This window comes from Geotrypetes seraphini, chromosome 7 (genome assembly GCF_902459505.1).
Source record: "Geotrypetes seraphini chromosome 7, aGeoSer1.1, whole genome shotgun sequence".
Lineage (NCBI taxonomy): Eukaryota > Metazoa > Chordata > Amphibia > Gymnophiona > Dermophiidae > Geotrypetes > Geotrypetes seraphini.
The window spans coordinates 128,829,096-128,848,913 of NC_047090.1; the positions used below are offsets into that span (position 1 = coordinate 128,829,096).

The 19,818-nt window shown below is 41.9% G+C and overlaps 1 protein-coding gene across 5 annotated transcripts in view; it reads left to right on the plus strand.

The window, feature by feature from the left end:
* TOGARAM1 (TOG array regulator of axonemal microtubules 1) overlaps nt 1–18,172 on the plus strand; it is a 182,843-nt gene extending 164,671 nt beyond the window's left edge. For 4 of the 5 annotated variants that reach the window (XM_033953371.1, XM_033953370.1, XM_033953366.1 and 1 more), the window contains 2 exons: nt 11,146–11,232; nt 17,032–18,172. In XM_033953371.1, the coding sequence (XP_033809262.1) occupies nt 11,146–11,232; nt 17,032–17,285 (341 nt within the window). In that variant the 3' untranslated portion in view covers nt 17,286–18,172. The remainder of the gene's footprint in view (nt 1–11,145; nt 11,233–17,031) is intronic. The other variant, XM_033953372.1, reaches the window with a different exon arrangement.
* Nucleotides 18,173–19,818: the final 1,646 nt, after the last annotated feature.

Genomic DNA, 19,818 nt, shown 5'->3' on the forward strand with positions numbered 1-19,818 from the left:
GGTCTCACCATGGATCTGTACAACGGCATTATAACCTCGGGCTTACAGCTGATGAAACTTCTACGGATACAGCCCATGATTTGTCTAGCCTTGGATGAAGCTTTCTCCACTTGATTGGCAGTCTTCATGTCTTCGCTAATGATCACTCCCAATTCTCGTTCTGCTACAATCCTTGCTAGGATCTCGCTATTTAGGGTGTAAGTCCTGCATGGATTTTTGCTGCCTAGGTGCATGACCTTGCATTTTTTGGCATTGAAACTTAGTTGCCAAGTCTTTGACCAATGCTCCAGTAGGAGTAGGTCTTGCGTCATACTGTATACAACATTAAATCTTGGTGCATATTTTTCCACTAGTTGGTATTCTATAAGAGGTCATTTATGTGTGTAAATTACTGGAATACTACCGTGTTTCCCCCATTATAGGACCTCCTCCTTTAGTAAGACACCCCCCTTTTTTTCCCCACCTGGGAAATATAAGGCCCTCCCCCGAAAATAAGGCACTATTTGGCAAGCACCTCCACAGCCTCCCGACCACCCCCATCATGTAGAAGCTCCTACCGGTGTCCTGCTGCTTCCTCTTGGCGGTCCCGACACGATCGGGGCAAGAGGGAGCTCAAGCCCTCTTGCCCCAGCCAACCGCGGCACCCCCGGCACGATCGGGGCAAGAGGGAGCCCAAGCCCTCTTGCCCCCCCGACTCCCCGACACTATCGGGGCAAAAGGGAGCCCAAGCCCTCTTGCCCCGCCGACTCCCCAACTCCCCGACAATATCGGGCCAGGAGGGAGCCCAAGTCCTCCTGGCCCTGGCGACCCCTCCCCCCCCCCCGGTAGTTGTTCAGGCCAGGAGGGAGCCCAAACCCTCCTGGCCACGGCGACCCCCTACCCCCATCCCACACTACATTACGGGCAGGAGGGATCCCAGGCCCTCCTGCCCTCGACACAAACCCCCCTCCCTCCAATGACCGCCCCCCCAAGAACCTCCGACCGCCCCCCCCAGCCGACCCGCGACCCCCCTGGCCGACCCCCACGACACCCCCACCCCCCTTCCCCGTACCTTTCTGTAGTTGGCCGGACAGACGGGAACCAAACCCGCCTGTCCGGCAGGCAGCCAACAACGGAATGAGGCCGGATTGGCCCATCCGTCCCAAAGCTCCGCCTACTGGTGGGGCCTAAGGCACCTGGGCCAATCAGAATAGGCCCGGGAGCCTTAGGTCCCACCTGGGGGCGGGGCCTGAGGCACATGGGCCCAACCCGACCATGCAATGGGAGGCAGTGCATGCAAATAGATCTCATGGATATTCATTGGGGAAATCCTGAAAACCCGACTGGATTGCAGCCCTCATTGCCCACCCCTGCTCTAGCTCATTGTGGAGTATTATCCTTTGGATTTTGAGGCCACTTTATGTTAGTGTGTTGGTTCACTGGTGGTTTATTGGGCACAAGACTTGTTGCTTAAGACACATTCTATTATTGTATTGTGGTGGGAGCAGGGTGTCTTACCTTTATATATACATAGGGTGACAAGCCCAGAGACTGAAAGTAAGTGAGAAGTGAAGCCAAGAAAATGTTAAAAAGGGTAGGGGGCCAGAATAGAGATTTGTAAAACTTCCAAAAGCAGTGTATAAGATTTAGAGGTGGAGTTACACCAGTGTACAGTGTTAAGTCTATCAGAAAGATATGAGCTAAACTAATTTAAATTACATTAGTGATTTTTATTCCGCCATTACCTTGCAGTTCAAGGTGGATTACACAAGAGTTTATCTGGACATTTCCAGGAGAGTTACAAAGTGGAGCAAGTTGTCTGGACATTTCCAGGAGTGTTACAAAGTAGAGCAGGTTACTTCAGGGGAGATCTGGACATTGTTTCAGGGTCATTACAAAATAATTTCATTAGAAGGTTGTCCCAATATCATGCAATCTGCCCAGGAGCAGGGAATGATCGAAAGCGGAGGATAGGTCTAGTGATATTACGATTGGGGTCACTCTGTGATCAAGGGCCTGATAGATGTTGATTTGACTTGATTTATTAACTTTATATACTGCTTAGTACAAAAAAAAGTTTAAAAGTGCTGTCATTATTGGTAGGCCCAGAGCTCTTCAGGGCAGCTCCACTGCTACAAGAGCTGCCCCAACAAACTCAAACACCATTGAAGACACACAAACACATGCTGCCATTGTTGGTAGGCCTGGTGATCTTCAGGCCAGCTCAACCGCCATAGGAACTACCCCAACAAACTCAAATGCTGTCAGAGGAGTGGAGCAAGTCAGGGCTGGCGTGGAAGAGTCTCTCCACCCCATCCCCCCTATGTCCTCCATACATACTGCCATTGTTTGCCTGGTGATCTTCAGGGCAGCTCCACCACCATAGAAGCTGCCCCAACGAACTGGAACACCATCGGAGAAACAGAGCAAGTTGAAGCCGGGGTGGGAGTCGCTCACACCCCCTAATGTCCTCCAGACGTGCCACCATTTAGGGCGGTGCACCACCTAAGCCAAAGATGTTCTTCTCTGTGCAGTTCTAGGCACAACCCTAAGCCAACTAAAACTCAATTAATAATAAGGTACCCTTCTCTAACCTTGTGGTTTTCTATCACTTAAAGCTAAAAATATCTCTACCTCACCACCTAAATCCTGGTTCTCCTACACACCAGCTTTCTGCTGAGCAACTACCTCATCATCATTGGATAGTATCCTACCAGGTACTACCAGAGAAACAAACTTGTAGAACCCATGATGTCTCAATCACATTAATTTTACCTCTCCTATACCGCGTAAGCCTAATAGAAGTCCAGTACTACCACAAACAGACATATCTCCATGGTACACCATCAAGCAAGGACCCAAACCCCAAAGCGCCACCTCTACACCATGGGATAGCCACCCTCATCACCAATATCCTATTTCCATTCTCAATTTTAAGTGCGAGACTAACAAAAACATTCAAGAAAACCCACTTTCAGAAACCCTGCAAACTTAAGAAACTGTATATGCCAGATGTCCATCAATCAAAATGAGGAACAACTATATCTCCAGTATGTACTTCAGTGCTAGGTCTGTAATCAACAAACTGTTTTTACTTAGAGCTGATCCTAACCAACAACTTGGAGCTCATCTTCATCACTGAAACCTGGCTAAAAGACTCTAACAATCCTGAACTGCCCCACCTCTGTCCACAAGGATACAGTATCATGCACATTGCCAGGCAGAACAGGCAATAAGGTGATTTAGCCATTGTATGCAAAAAGCTCCTTCAATATTACCTTGATTGAGTTCCCCGCCCACCCCAACCTCAAATATATGCAAGCTTGACAAGCCTAATACCACCATGGATAGCATCTGCCTCTTATTGATATACTGCCCTCCTGACCCCCCATTCAAGCAGAAATTCTCTTGAGTCTAGCCTGACAATATATCAAACAGCTCATACTCTTTTTTTTTTTTTTTTTTTTTTTATTCTTTATTCAGTTTTAACTCTTGCAACAAGTGTACAATATTCAATCAGATAATTCGTACAAATCACTTGACATTCTAACAATTATTGTCAAATGCACATAAAAAAGAACCCATACTCTTGAGACATAAACCTCCCCATGAAGCTCCTGATAATAATGCCATCCACTACTTCAAAACACTGCTTGAAGACTGCCAAATAGATCTCAAGCCATCCAGTCCAACACATGAAAAAGGCCATACCTTCAACTTCATGGTCTTCACATCCCCCTGTCTCATCATCAGTACTAACTGGTCCCCCATCCTTGGTCGGACCATTATCTCCTTTCATTCAACCTACATCTCCACTTTTCATACACAACCCATTCTAATAAACAAGTAAGAAACAAAATAAACCCTGCTCAATTCTGGAACAAAGTTGCTGCCTCACTAACTGTCACAACCTACTTGACAAATGCAATGCTGTCTAATTGGAGCAAATTGCTCACAAACACCCTAGACTCACTCACTCCGTTACACCACCACAAAGTAAAATGTAATAAATCCTCCCCATGGCTCACAGAAATACTAAGAAAAGAAAAGCAAACCTGCCAAAGACTGGAAAGACAATGGCAGAAAAGTAAGATGACTGACCACAAAATAATATGGAGAGCAGCATTCTATAAATATAAATTTAATATAGCTGAGGCTAAGAAAAACTACTATGCCTAAGACAGAGAAATGAAATGCTTGACAACAAGAAATTATTTTGCCTTGTATGAAATCTTACACCACCACCAGAAAAGGGCACTTATGAATATGTCTCAACCAACAGCCCAAGACCTCGCAGACTTCCTCAACAAGATCAGAACAGTATAAACAGAAGTCGAGAAAATATACCTCACCCCTGAACCTACGTACATCATTCCCAAAAACTCTGACCCTTGCATAGTGGACCAGATATGGAACACCCTCACTCCACTAACATGTGAAACAACAAATCTAAAGAAATTATCCACTCACAGCAGCCCTCTTGACAACTGCTCTCCATACCTAAACTATCTCCTAAAGATTCCTAGCTAAAATGGGTAAAGTAGCTCTCACACCCATACCAAGCTCACAAAATGCTGACCTATTCATCTTCTCAAACTATAGACCCATTGCAAGTATCCCTATAGTTAAGGTTCTAGAAACTGATGTATTTAAGCAACTTGCATCATCCAGCCTACATCCCTCTTTCGATTTCGACTTCAGCACAGAACTCCTTCTGCTAACCCCTACCAAAAAAATTAAGCAGATACTAAGCACAGGCCAACAACCAGCCCTCCTTCAATTCGACATCTCTGCAGTCTACGATTTTGTAAACCACCACCTTTTCCTAATGAAACTCACTAAAATTGGAATCGCAAGTGCCACACTCAGCTAGTTTAACAACTTCCTAGAAAAGAGAAAATATCTTGTACAGAAAGATGGAGTCCTCTCCAACAGCTGGAAAGCATTCTTTAGCGTACCCCAGGGTTTTCTCCTCTCCCCAATATTGTTCAACCTATTCATGAGCTCTCTCGGTAACATTACATTTGTCAACAATGAATGCCTGTTATTCTATGATGACTGACATCCTCCTTCTCATTTCCATTATAGACCAACTAGATGCATCAAAAAATCACTGATAACATTGACAAGATACAATTGTGGGCCAAAATTAACAAACTCAAATTGAATGCAACCAAAATCCTCTGGTTCCACATACTCCAACAAACAGCTCCCAATAGCATTGTCCTGTCATCTGGAGCATTTCATTTCTCTCTCTTAGGCATAGTAGTTTTTCTTAGCTTCAGCTATATTAAATTTATATTTATAGAATGCTGCTCTCCATATTATTTTGTGGTCAGTCATCTTACTTTTCTGCCATTGTCTTTCCAGTCTTTGGCAGGTTTGCTTTTCTTTTCTTAGTATTTCTGTGAACAGTGTATATTTCCAGTGTATTAGGGAGGAAAATTTACCAAGGCACTGAGAATCCTGTCTGTCATTGCTATAGAAGGCATGGCCATTGTGTTAGCAGTGCAAGAGTTTCAGGCTTCACCAGCTGAGTTCCTCTATGAACCTGAGTCAGAATTCTCCTGGTAACCTGAAGAAGAACCAGGGAGCCTTTTGGAGGAGAGATCTACTGTCTCTCTTCAGACGCCTTCCCACCTCATAAGAAATGCAATTCACCCACCAGAAGAGCTCCGTTTCATTGATTTTATAAAGGAAATGACTCTGGCCATAACTGAGTGTTTTTGATCTGGACCAAAAAATTAGAAACTGTTGGTAAATAAGAGTGCACTCAGAGGAAAAGGATGTTACTACTGGTGTACCTCAAGGATCAGTCCTTGGCCCAGCTTTTTAACTTCCTTGTGATTTATTTTTAAAATTTATATACAGTCTAAACCTAGACTGTTTCTATATAATATTGTGGAAGGGCTGTTGGGTAAGATTTGTCCCTCTGGATTATGCAAAATTCTGTAATAGAGTAAACACTATTGGTGTGGATAACATGAGGAGGGATCTAGTGAAGCTAGAAAAGTGGTCCAGAAATTGGCAACTAAGATTTAATGCCAAAAAATGCAGTTATGTACTTGAGCTATAGAAACTCGAAGGAGCAGTACTATTTAGGGGGTAAGTACTTCTGTGCTTGAAAGAAGAGCGAGACTCAGGGGTGATAATTTTTAATGATCTTAAGGTGTCCAAACAGGTAGAAAGGGTGATGACCAAAGCCAGAACATAAGCAGTGCCTCTGCTGGGTCAGATCAGAGGTCCATCATGCCCAGCAGTCCGCTCATGCGGCAGCCCATCAGGTCCAGGACCTGTATAGTAATCCTCTATCTTTATACCCTTCTGTCCCCTTTTCCTTCAGGAAATTATCTAATCCCTTCTTGAACCCCAAAACCGTATTCTGTCCTATCACACCCTCTGGAAGCGCATTCCAGGTGTCCACCACCCTTTGAGTGAAGAAGAACTTCCTAGCATTGGTTTTGAATCTGTCCCCTCTTAATTTTTCCGAATGCCCTCTCATTCTTGTAGTTTTTGAACGTTTGAAGAATCTGTCCCTCTCCACTTTCTCCATGCCCCCAGTTTCTCTAATCTTTCAGCATATGAAAGGTTTTCCATACCTTTTATCAATCGTATCGCTCTTTTCTGAACCCTCTTGAGTATCGCCATATCCTTCCTAAGGTACGGCGACCAATATTAGACGCAGTACTCCAGATGCGGGTGCACCATCGCCCGATAAAACGGCTGGATAACTTCTTTCGTTCTGGTTGTAAGACCTTTCTTGATAGTACCCAGCATTCTATTCGCCTTCTTAGAGGCCACTGCGCACTGTGCCGATGGCTTCATTGTGTTGTCCACTATTACTCCCAAGTCCTTTTCTTGGGTACTTTCACTCATTACCAGCCCTCCCATCGTATAGCTGTACTTCGGGTTTCTGTTTCCTACGTGGAAGACTTTACATTTCTCTACATTAAACTTCATCTGCCATCTCGTTGCCCACTCTCCTAGTTTGTTCAGGTCCCTTTGTAAATCTTTGCAGCCCTCTTTAGTCCTAGCTCCACTAAATAGTTTGGTGTCATCTGCAAATTTTATTACTTTGCACTTCGTCGCTGTTTCTAGATCATTTATAAATACATTGAACAGCAGCAGTCCGAGTACTGACCCCTGCAGAACACCACTCGTGACCCTCCTCCAGTCCAAGTAGTGGCCCATCTATGTACGTCTCCTTCCACCCCATGATTCTTCAGTTTCCGTAGTAGGCATTCATGGGGTACCTTGTCAAAGGCTTTTTGGAAATCTAAGTATACGATGTCTATGGGGTCCCCTTTGTCCATGCGTTTGTTAATTCCTTCGAAGAAGTGCAATAAGTTCGTTAGGCACGATCTTCCCTTGCAAAAGCCATGTTGGCTTGTTTTTATCAGTTTATTCCTTTCTAGATGCTTATCGATGCTGTCTTTTATCAGTGCTTCCACCATCTTCCCCGGAACCGAAGTCAAGCTTACCGGTCTGTAATTCCCCTGGTCACCTCTCAATCCTTTTTTAAAGATGGGCAAAACATTAGCTATCTTCCAATCCTCCGGGGCCTGTTTTCAGGGTGCTTAGGAGGAAAAAGGAGGCAAGAGTGCCTCTGTATTAGTCTTTGGTTAGGTCCCATTTTAGAGTACTGTGTATAGTTCTGGAGACTGCACCTTCAAAAAGATATAACCAAAATGGAGTCGGTCCAAAGAGCAGCTACTAAAATTATCAGGGTCTTCATCATAAAACATATAGAGACAGACCCATAGACCTCAATATGTATATACACACACAGTAACACAGTAAATGATGGCAGATAAAGACCTGAATGGTCCATCCAGTCTGCCCATAAGTTATACTCATTAAACATACAAGATTAGATTAACTTGTCTCTTCTTTGATATTTCTGGCCTCTTTGAAGAAAGATGAGAGAGAGGAGCTAGGATTTAAACATTTAAATATCTGCACAGCATTAATGCACAGGAGACAAGTTTCTTTCAATTGGAAGGAAGCCCTGGAACAAGAGGGCATAAGATGAAATTGAAGGGGGGATAGACTCAAAAGTAATAGGAAATACTACTTTATAGAAAGGGTGGTGGATGCGTTTAATGACCTCCTGTATAGGTTGTAGAGACAAGGACTGTATCCGAACTCAAGAAAGTATGGGGATAGGCATGTGTGATCTCTTAGGGGGAGGAAAAGATAGTGGATGATATGAATGGGCTATATGGCCTTTTATCTGCCATCATTTTCTATGTTTCTATTTCAGTCAGAAATAGAGGAAGAGCCCAGTTTGGAAACATTGGATATACTTCAATTCCAAGGAAGTTGTGAAAGTATGCATTCATAGAATCCTAAAAGAAATATAGATGAGAATGCGGGAGACACCCCCTTCCCTCCTCTGTGTCTTCTATTAATAATAGCTCCAGGATTCAAGAAGCAACGGTTTCCACACCATTCCATGATGGTTGAATCCACTTTCAAGAGTCGTGTGTTCCAACATTTACTCTTTGTTGTCCCCTGGGAGGGAAATCTGTGAACTTTTGGGAGGGATTGTTTCAGAATGCTATGCTCTCATCCTACATAACATCCTATCAGAATGTATTTATGGAGCATAGTGCATTCTGCTGCAGAGTTTGCAGATACACTTTCTAGGGATAATTCTAAGGAACTCCACTGCTTAGTAACCAAAGAGGAGGAGTGTGGAAAATACATGGTCTGACCAACTTATGACATTTTCAAGATGCCATCATGAGCTTCTGTTATGGGGATTAGCACTCGCAGACTTGCCTGTTACTTCAGACCTCAGCCAAGATGTGCAGGAAAACCTTGATATGCTGGGTCATGAAGATAATTTTTTTTTAAATATATTTCAAGATACTGCTACTCTCGTCAACCTTCTTTAGATCCACTTCCAACCCTGATTTGTCCTCCAGAAGATATCAGAATAAAGAGCAATGGAAGTACTGTCACTCTCATGGGTATCCTCCACCCTTTCATTCCAATTTCAGCAAAATTTTAATTCTCATCCCAAACAGCAGAGGGCTCAAATGTCCCAGACGGCGTCACAGCCAAAGCCAAAACCAGGGATGGTACCTGGTTACCTCAGTTTTGCACCATAATAGGATTCCATGCAAACTATCCTTAGACACCTTCCTCCTACATTTGTTTTAGGGTCTTCTGTACGCTTATCTTCCAGTACCCACCTAGTGAAGACTATTCAGAAGCTCAAGCAAATAAGGAACTGTTGGTCTCGTAGCCTCTTCCCACTTTAGAAAGACCTTTCCATCAGGAGTCCTATGAGACTGTTTTCCAACACTAATGATGCACTCTGTTGCATCCCAACATAGAGTACTTGGCTCTCATATTTTGAGAAGTCAACGTTTTCGTCCCTGAACTTGCCTGACAGTATTTCACAGGTCTTGCTAACTGCCAGAAAGGATTCCGTTAACAATGGTGTATGGTTTTAGTTTAATTAAACATTTTATATACTTTCAGAAAAAATCAGTGGTTTACAATTCCAAAAAATTTGAGTAGGAAAGGAACTGTATAATATTAAAGGGCAGAGGAAGAAAACAAAAGAAAATTTTAAAAAACTCAAGCAGCTATATATACATGCTTGGAGAAGGATAGATATAATCAACCAAAAACCATCTGGTATGAAGGGCAAGGCCATAAATCCCTTTACTTGCCCTATATAAAAACTGTTTGAGTTGTTTATTTAACGTCATCAATGCACACAGTGAGAATACAAAACATCTTTTAGAAAAAGGGAAAAACACACACAAAAAAAGGCAACCAACCTTCAGAAATCAAAACAGATTTCCTAAGAACATAAGAATAGCCCTAATGGGTCAGACCAATGGTTCATCAAGCCCAGTTGCCCGTTCTCATGATGGCCAATTGAGGTCACTAGTACCTGGCAAAAACCCAAAGAGTAGCAATGCTATCTATCCAGGGCAAGCAGTGCTTCCCCCATGTCTCTCAATAATAGACTATGGACTTTTCCACCAGGAAATTGTCCAAACCTTTGTTATAACCAGCTATGCTATCCGCTCTTACCACAACCTCTGGCAATGTGTTCCAGAGCTTAACTATTCTCTGAGTGAAAAAATATTTCCTCCTATTGGTTTTAAAAGTATGTCCCTATAATTTCAAGTGTCCCATGGTCTTTGTAATTTTTGATGTAGTGAAAAATCGATCCACAAAGCTAACATACCACTATGGCATTGAAACCAGAAGAAAACCAAAACCCTCCCCCCAAAACCCCCAACTCCCATTATGAAGCCAAAACATACATCCTACAAAAAAAAAAAATTCAGAAAATTAGAAGGTAAAGATCCCTGTCATAGAGAACATCTAAACTTACAAGGAATAGTAAGAAGATGGAATAAAAAATGCATATATACAAAGCAACACACACCCATACCTATACTGAATCAGATGTCCCACTAAAGCTAAATAAACATAAGTAATCCCCATCAACCTGACTCATCAACCATTTGGCCTTCAACTTCCAGAAAAGCTGTTTGAATACCTTCTGCATCTATTAGAAACAGGTCTCTAAATCAATTCAGTGAGAATTTACCTTAGTGTAATTGAAGTTTATAATTATTAGGTAGAGGGTAAACCCATCTCTATACCATCTTTAGTTCAGTTTATACTGGTCTGGCTACTTAATAAACCTCTCATCAAGCTTCCCACAGGCATAGCTCTTAATTTATAGTCAATTAGTTATCCAATTAAGAGAATAAGAGGGAGGGTTTGTTTTTTATTTTTTAGTTAGCTACCCTATGTTTATAAGAAAGGGATTCTCACAGTAGTTATTTATTATATGACTGGACTTTGAGTAATAAATATGAATGTATGTTATGAATGCCTATTTGCTTTCCTGTCCACAGTATTTGTAGTTCTTTTCCAACCTTAAATTTGTACGTTGCTTTGATTTATTTTATAAAAAAGGTGATTCTAACAAATACAAATAAGCATAAATTTAAACATTTCCCCATCCTGGTTTCACATGCATGTTGATCCAAGTCCTGCTGTCTTCAAAGAATATCTGTTAAAGATAACTTCATTTTTGTATCTACACACACACACGCCCCACAAAGTTTTTGTTGTGTGCAAAGATAAGTGCTATGATAGTGACCTTATTTTTTCCTTCAATTTTAGATAATTATGTACTCCTTCAGCCTTTCTGTGCAAAGATTCCATTTTTGAGTGGAAAGGCCAAGCAAGACATGACGGAGAAACTTGCTGGTAAAGAGATCTTGCTTTACAAACTTGTGGGTTTTGGGGGAACACATAATATCCTGTCTCTGTCATCCATGTGTCCAGTGCGAGAGTAATACCATCTTGTAGGCTTCAGTTCTACTAACTACAAATAATGCTTTGTAAAAGTTTTCATGCTCTTGTACACTTTTCTAATTTGTCTTTATAGAAAAATTGCAATTCAGAATGCTTTAAATTAGAAATTTGTATCACCAATCTACCCATTAGCATCTGGCCATTAATTGGAAAATTGGCTGTTTTCCAGCTGCAATAAAAATGGCCTTAGCCTGGAGAAAAGACCCATATAAAAGTACACTAAGGACCCCATAGAGTCTTGAATTTAGAGTTTCTGCAGGAAAGATCATACCTACAAGTAGTGTAAACATATGAAAATAAATACTTTTTGAATAGTTCTAAGTGGTTTACATTCAGGTAGTCAAGTATATCTCCCTATCTGTTCTGGTGAGCTCACAATGGGCAGGATTCACTAAAGTCCCGAAATCTATCTGATTTGTGTCCTATCCATTTCCGAGTCATTGTAGCCGATCGATTCAGTAAAGCTTGTATATGCAAATGATCCAATTTTAAACATGCCGCTATTAGCGCAGGTTCTTCGAGAGTAGTCCAGCTTTGACTACCTCCTAACCCTCATCACAATGTTTAAAATAATTGATTGTATACTCTCTCATCCATTGAGACACGCTGTCTCACAAGCTATTAGCGCAGAAACATCGATCAACGCACGTGCGCACTGTATCCTTGTTGGTTTAGAAGCATATAACACATGTGCTAGCTCTTTAGGATGCAACAATCTAGCTGGAAGGAAGGGGGGAGGGATAGCTGGCCCTTAAAAGTTATATTTGATTTTGGATTTTTTTTGTTATTTGGCATTGATATTTGAAATGTACAATGCACAAGGAGAGCAAGGGTTAATCTGCGATTTTCTCATCATGCGTATTACAAATCTGAGATTCACTCCCGTGCTCGCTATGCGCATTCTGAAAAAAATAAAAAAATATTTCTAACACTTATGTACATGAAAGTTTACATACATTTAAAAGTTTAGATATATTTTGGATTTTTGGGGGGTAGATATATATTTTTAATGGGGTTCTTAACATGCACGCGTCAGTTGCTAGGCAGAAATAGTCGGAGAGGATGTAAACGACTGGTCCTCAGCAGTCATAACTTTATGGACAGGAAAGGCCAGTCGGTTTGGATGAAATGGTTTCATGAATCGACGCGTTAAGGAAATTTACATGCCTTTTTACTCATTTGCATGCGCAAATCGGATCGGGTGCGGATGTGGTCTGGAGGAAGGTTAGTGAATCGAGCCGGAGTCGGAAAGTGAGCGCATACCGATTAGTACACGATCGGTTTGCTTAGTGAATCTAGCCCAATCTGACTCATGTACCTGGGGCAATGGAGTGTTAAGTGACTTGCCTGGGGTCATAAGGAGCAGCACTGGGCTTGAACCTGCAACCTCAGGGTGCTGAGGCTGCTGCAGCCCTAACCACTAGGCCACTGCTCCACTTATGCAATCAAGATTCAGTAATGAGAAGAGGTTTAAATTACTCTGAAGTCACTTCTATGCTAAGCATCAAGTAACATTTCAAAAGGGGAAAGTCTTAAGGAATTGTATATCTTATCATCATTTTACCCAATCTGTCGTTACTATTATATTTTCTGATCTTTCATAAATTGGATCCAAAGCTAAAAACAAATTCCTCTCATCCATCATTAACTTTAAAGCACAATCTTCCAAATTTCTTTGTATGACATAGTGCATATGTGTTAACAGTTTTATGTATTGTATTTTTGTAAATATGCTTCATATGTTGTTCAGACTTTTTGTTTTCCAAGGTAGGGGCGTGGGGATTTAAATGGGTACAGGTATACAAAATCTGTTTTTGCTTGTTTGTTGTAGAAAGGGTCAGATACCAGTCGCTCACATCCATCTTATGGTTATTTTATTTAATATACTGCCCTTCCTTATACAATAACAGTGTTTCACATAATCAATAAAATATATCTCTTAGGGTCTGATAACCCTTTACAACCCTATTTCGGTATCTACAGCCTCTTGTTCCCCACTCCGAGGTTAAGAGTCCCTCATCCACCTCAGCTTTTCTGTCCAAAGATGTCATTGTTCATCTCTGGCTTTCTCTGTGCAGCTGTCGGAAGTGGACACCTGTCCCTGTCCCAGTCCCCAGCCAGTCCCTTCCTGCTGCCTATGCCAGAGATCTGCGAATACTACCTCTGTGGGCCCAGCTCCTTTCTACAGCCTGAATTTGCAAATCCAAAACAAAAATGATCACAGCTGCCAGAATTATAGCTGTTATTTAGCTGGCTGTGATCAGAGGGGATGGGCCTTTGGGCTGCCGTCTCTGTCTTGGCCAGAGGAAGCACTTTACTTGACTTAAATCATTTGACAATGGCTGGGGATCCAGCTAGGGTCTTATCCTGAGAATAGCCCACTAAACATTCTCATAGCAACCCTGTGCAGCACCTAAAATTCCTGCTGCTTATCTCCCTTCACTCTTATTTGATCTTCCCCAGTTTTCTAGTGCCTGTATGGTTCCTTATTGCAGCAACTATTTCTAGTTTCTGAATTAGCTATAACCAGTTGGAGGCAACTTGGTGAAAACCCCTCATTGACATCATTATAGCTAGATAAATGTGATGTTGACAAGTATATCATCATAATAATAATAATAATAGCTTATATACCGCAATACCATGAAGTTCTATGCGGTTTACAAAGATTAAGCAAAGGTACAAATTGATTGACTTTAAGAGGGGAGGAATAAAGAGGGTTAATAGGACAGGAAATCCATTTTTGAGGAGAGAGTGATCAATAGAACATGTGTAGAATACAATGGTGTGGACTACATAAAACATTTTTTACATAAATGGCAATTTTCTGTGGGTTATACAAGGATGCGGGTTATACCCGTATGTAGAATTTATATGTGAGAATATGGTGTGTGCATATGTATGTATGTGTGTGTGTATAACATAGTAACATAGTTATACACACACACACACACACACACACACATACATACATATGCACACACCATATTCTCACATATAAATCCTACATACGGGTATAACCCGCATCCTTGTATAACCCACAGAAAATTGCCATTTATGTACAAATTGTTTTATGTAGTCCACACCATTGTATTCTACACATGTTCTATTGATCACTCTCTCCTCAAAAATGGATTTCCTGTCCTATTAACCCTCTTTCTTCCTCCCCTCTTAAAGTCAATCAATTTGTACCTTTGCTTAATCTTTGTAAACCGCATAGAACTTCATGGTATTGCGGTATATAAGCTATTATTATTATTATTATGATGATGATATACTTGTCAACATCACATTTATCTAGCTATAGATAGATAGATAGATAGATAGATAGATAGTGCTGCCCGATTCAGGAAAAAAAATTTCAATTTGATTCAGCCTATTGAATCGATTTTCCTGCCCAAGTGGGTGGTTTTTTTGTTTGGGGTTTTTTTTTTTTTTAAACATCCTGGTGGGTTTATTTTACAAATGGAAACAAACTAGCATACCACTATAACCATAAAGTGCATCACACTCTTTTACCACGGTCTCAGAACTGGAGCCTACGCATGGTATTTATATCACAAACTCGAGTGATCAGCATAGCAATTTAGCTCCCTGCTCCAATCATTGACCGCTTAGGTTTTAAAACATATAAACTTTAATAATTTAATCTTAAAATATTTCTTGTAGAAAACTTTTTTTTATATATACTTTTAGTTCATTTTATTTTAATTCATTTTATAGAAAACCTCACTATCAGTGCAAATTTGCCCACATTGTATGCACTATTAAGGATTTGAAAAAATGACAAGCTACTTATCTTTAAACAGCACTTGTCTCTTGGTATCTTTTTTTCAGCAGTGCTCAAATAGTTGCACAAGCCAGTATTGCACAAGCCGACGCGGCCAGCGTTTCGCGGACTCACTGTTTGTCCGCTGCTTCAGGGCCAGCACTGCGGCATTCAATTCTAAAAATAAAGAACTACATTAGTTTTTTACTAAAACACTAAACCAATTAGTTCAGTAAGATGTTACTTACAGCATTCTGTTCCAACGTCAAATTTTTCAAACCAAACTAAAATGGCACCAGAGGCTGGTATTTATACAAATCTATCACATGACAACCCAACGTCACATGCCTCATCACAAGACACCTCCCACTTTAACATACATATTTATTTTATAGCCTCTTCACCCCTCTTCACTGGCGCTGTGGTGTAAACAAACAAAAAAGACTTTTCCTCTTTCTGTTAAATCCTAGCTCACGTTCGCGGTCTAACACCACCTCTGGCAAGATATACATTTCAAATCTGACATATTGTAATCACAAAATAGAAAATAAAATTATTTTTTCAACCTTTTGTTTGGTCATTATTCAAATCATTTTGGTCCCAGGCTCTGGTTATCTTCTGATAACTCGCTTTCCAGGGTCTCCTGCCCATCTTCCATCTCTGTCCTCCCCCGGAGGTCTGGCATCTTTTCTTTTTTTTCGTCTCCATCCCCCAGATCCACCTTTTCTCAACTACCCTTTCATCCTTCATCTCTCCCTCCTTCCCCACCACCCCACGGTCCACCATCTCTCCCTTTCTCTTCCCAACTACCCTCCTATCCAGTATCTCTACCCCCCCTCTGTTCCTTCCCTCCCTAAATCCCATTGTCTACCATCTCTCTCCATCTCCTCTGTTTTTAGACCCATTATTTCTTCCCCTCCCCCCCACCAAGTCCTGCATATGTACATCTCTTTGAACCCCCCTTCCCTCCCTCCGTGTACTTCTACACCAGGGCCCCTCTCCCCTGAAGGCCTGCACCCCACCCCTGAAGGCTTGCACTACCCCCCTCGAAGGCCTGCCTATCCCCCCTGAAGGCTTGTACCACCACCCCTGAAGGCCTGTCCCCCTCCCCTGAAGGACTGCACCCACGAAGGACTGCACCTCCCCCTGAAGGCCTGTTCCTCCCCCCCCACCCCCGGAAGGCGTGCGTGTTCCCCCTTACCTCCCGCACATACATTTACCTAATTTCAGCAGTGGAACAGCCTACATAGAGGATCGCTGGTACTTTAGCGATCCTTGCAGGTTGCCATAGGCCTCAGGAGCTGTCTTCCCTCTGCCACAGCCCTGCCCCTCCTCTGACGGCAGAGGGAAGACAGCTTCTGAGGCCTATGGCAACCTGCAAGGATCGCTAAAGTACTGGCGATCCTCTATGCAGGCTGCTCTGCTGCTAGAATTAGGTAAATGGATACGCGGGAGGCCGGGGGGAAGCTGGACACCACAGCACTTCCCAACTGACCCTTGCCCTCTAAAGCAGGAGTGGCAGCGGCTGGCCAGCAAGAGGCAGTGCTGCCAATCCTGCTTTAGGGGGCAAGGGGGGAGGGTCAGTCACCGAGTCGGGAGGCTAATTTATTTATTTTTTTTTTAATCGATTTGAATCGATTCACCCAAAGTGAATCGGTGAATTGATTTGAATCGTGAATTGGGCAGCACTAATATACACCCACTGTGTGCATGAGTGTATCAAGCACCAACTCCAAACTGAGAGATCCTATCCCAAATTGTTTATTCTAGCAGTCAGCTGCTCGTGTAATTCACTTTCAGAAACCAGCTAAGGCCATTATTATAAATTAGTTCCATTTGTGAGCAACTTGTGCTATTGAATTATTACCAATGGTTTTAAAATGTTTAATCATTTAACAGTTGCTGTCCCTTCCCTTTTCCAGATTTTGTTACAAAGTTATATCCCAGGAAACCTTATGCAGTGGAGCAGAAAGTTCTAGCAGTCCTTTGGCACCTTCTAGGAAACTTGACAAACAGTGGTTCTCTCCCTGGAGCAGGAGGAAACATGCGGACTGCCACCGCAAAATTATCAAAAGCACTTTTTGAAAAAATGGGTCAGAATCTGTTGAACCAGGCTGCATCTCAGCCAGCACATATCAGAAAGAATTTACAAGAATTTCTTGAAAGATCTACCTAGAAATATTATATATGTATGTGATGGAAGACTAAACAAAGTTTACATGAAGACAAGCGTAGCAGTTTGAAAGTTGCATTTTCACAGTACCTGCACTTTCCATGTAGAAAACTGATTAGAATGTTTGCTGTTATTGATATGTAAATTACATCTGTCCTGTACCAGTACTTGATCAGTATTGAAGCCATCAATTCTCTTTACATACACTGCTTGCAGAGCACATGGAATTAAACTAACTTGTCATATGAATTGTAAAGGAAAAAAAAATCAAAATTCCTGCTCATTTGCACCCTTCTGTAGAAATTGCAGTACATCACTTTGTACTACTAGATGTGAAATTTGTAATCGTAAAGAAATATAATTTTGTTAAAATACATAATCATGCTCAGACATTTCTTTTTACTTAGCCTTAAAATTTCTCTGATACATATTCAGAGAACAGGGTTTTTGTGTGATACTTGTGAAAAATTGGTATTTTTAAATTTGTCCAATCCTATGATTGTGCAGTATTAACTTACTCTTGCTGCTGCTGTTTATTGATATTTACTTGACTCCAGGGCATAATCATCCATATAACACTGTAAAAGTTTGGCAAGTTGTAATGAAGCATGATGACCAAAAATTCTAGAGGAATAGTTTTTACAGATATCAGTGTACATCAGTCAAAAAAATTGTTTCCATTTGTTGAATGTATTCCCATATTTGAGGTAATACATTTTAGCCATGTCATTGAATCATCTATAAAAGTGTTCTTGTTGCCCAGTTGTGTAAATATCAACCACCATAGTGCCAGTTCTTCTCTAGCTTTTCATTTTGTTCTTCTGCTGCAAGTACTGTAATCCATTTTGAGGAAAAGAGAATGTTATAAAATAAATAGATTTATTTCTTTACATGCTTGACAAATACTCTTTTATACTAAGACTGGGACTTTTTTTATTCACATTAATCCACTTAACTATTGATCTTGGACGAGAGAATCATGTCTTTAAAAAAAAATTCCTGTGCGATTTTTACAAGTACAGTGGTACCTTGGTTTACGAACATAATTCGTTCCAGAAGCATGCTCATAAACCAAAATACTCATATATCAAAGCGAGTTACCCCATAGGAACTAAGGGAAACTCGATTGATACATTCCCACCCACCCCCACCCCCTGAGACCAGGGGCGCTGCTCTCCCCCCCCCCCCGAGAACCGGCATTGCTCCCCCTGAAAGCCCCCCCCCCCCTGCGTGATCCGGCACCCTCCCCCCACGATCCGAAATCCCCCAGACCCACCTGAACAGGCTTCTTACTTCCATCTGGCCACCGGCACCGGCATGTCCTGTGCGTTGGTGCTGGTGCCTGAAGATCTGCCTCCTCTTCTTTGCTGGGCCTTGAGCATCTCGGAGAGAGCGTGAACTCGCAGGCCTTGAGCATGCACAAATGCTCAAGGCCCAGCAAAGAAAAGGAGGCAGATCTTTGGGCACTGGCACCAATGCACAGGACATGCCAGTGCCGGTGGCCAGATGTAAATAAGAAGCCTGTTCGGGTGGGTCTGGGGGATTTCAGATCGCGGCAGGGGGGGGTGCCGGATCGCGGGGGTTGCCGCTCGCAAATCGAGGCTCGCAGATCGCAAATCGAGGCTCGCTCGGTTTCCGAGGCGCCGAATTTGCGAATGTTTTGCTCGTCTTGCAAAACACTCGCAAACCAGTGCACTCATAAACCGAGGTACCACTGTATATACATACAAAAACTGGAGCCAAAACTGTCCTTAGTAGGATAGAATTGAAGTGACTAACCCAGGCTTCATGCTTCTGGGGAGCTTGGGCTGTTCAGCCTATCTCTAATTTACACTTTCTGGCAAAATTGATTGAAAAGGACATAGTTTATTAGCTTGGCCCCTATATCATTCAGGAACTCTAGATTAGCAGCCAGGAGATGCAGTTCCCCTTTCCTTTTTCCCCATCTGCTCTTTAATGTCTCTGAGGAGGTAATACTGCCCAAATCTTCAGTCTTTAAGAGGAATTCCCACTCCAGCTGAATCACCCCCAGATCCTGCACATCCCTAGAATCAGACCTGAATACAGCAGTAAGAGCAGCTCAGATTGAACACAAGAAGTACAATTTGGGGGGGGGCATGGATGAGGGGATTTTTAAAATAACAAACTTTGCTTGTTAGAATAAAACTATCAGTTTATAAGAAAAAAAAAATAGCCTTGTAACCTAGAATACATTTTACTCTTTCCAACTGAATGGAATGTTGGAAAGAAATTTTATACATAATCTAATCTAACGTCTTTACATTCATCTGTTTTAAGGTACAGTAATGGCAGACATTTTAGTGGGATGGGACTAAATTTGGCTTCAGGGATAAAAACAAAAGACACATTAAGGAGCCCATTATCAAAAGACATAGACATTCAAAAAGCATACTAAATCAGCACTTGGATATCCAAGTGCCAATAATTAAAACTGTCTCTCTGTACGTCTAGTGAGATATTCCAGCCTCTGTACATTCAGAGTATGAGATGGACATGGTGGAGGCGTATTATGGGC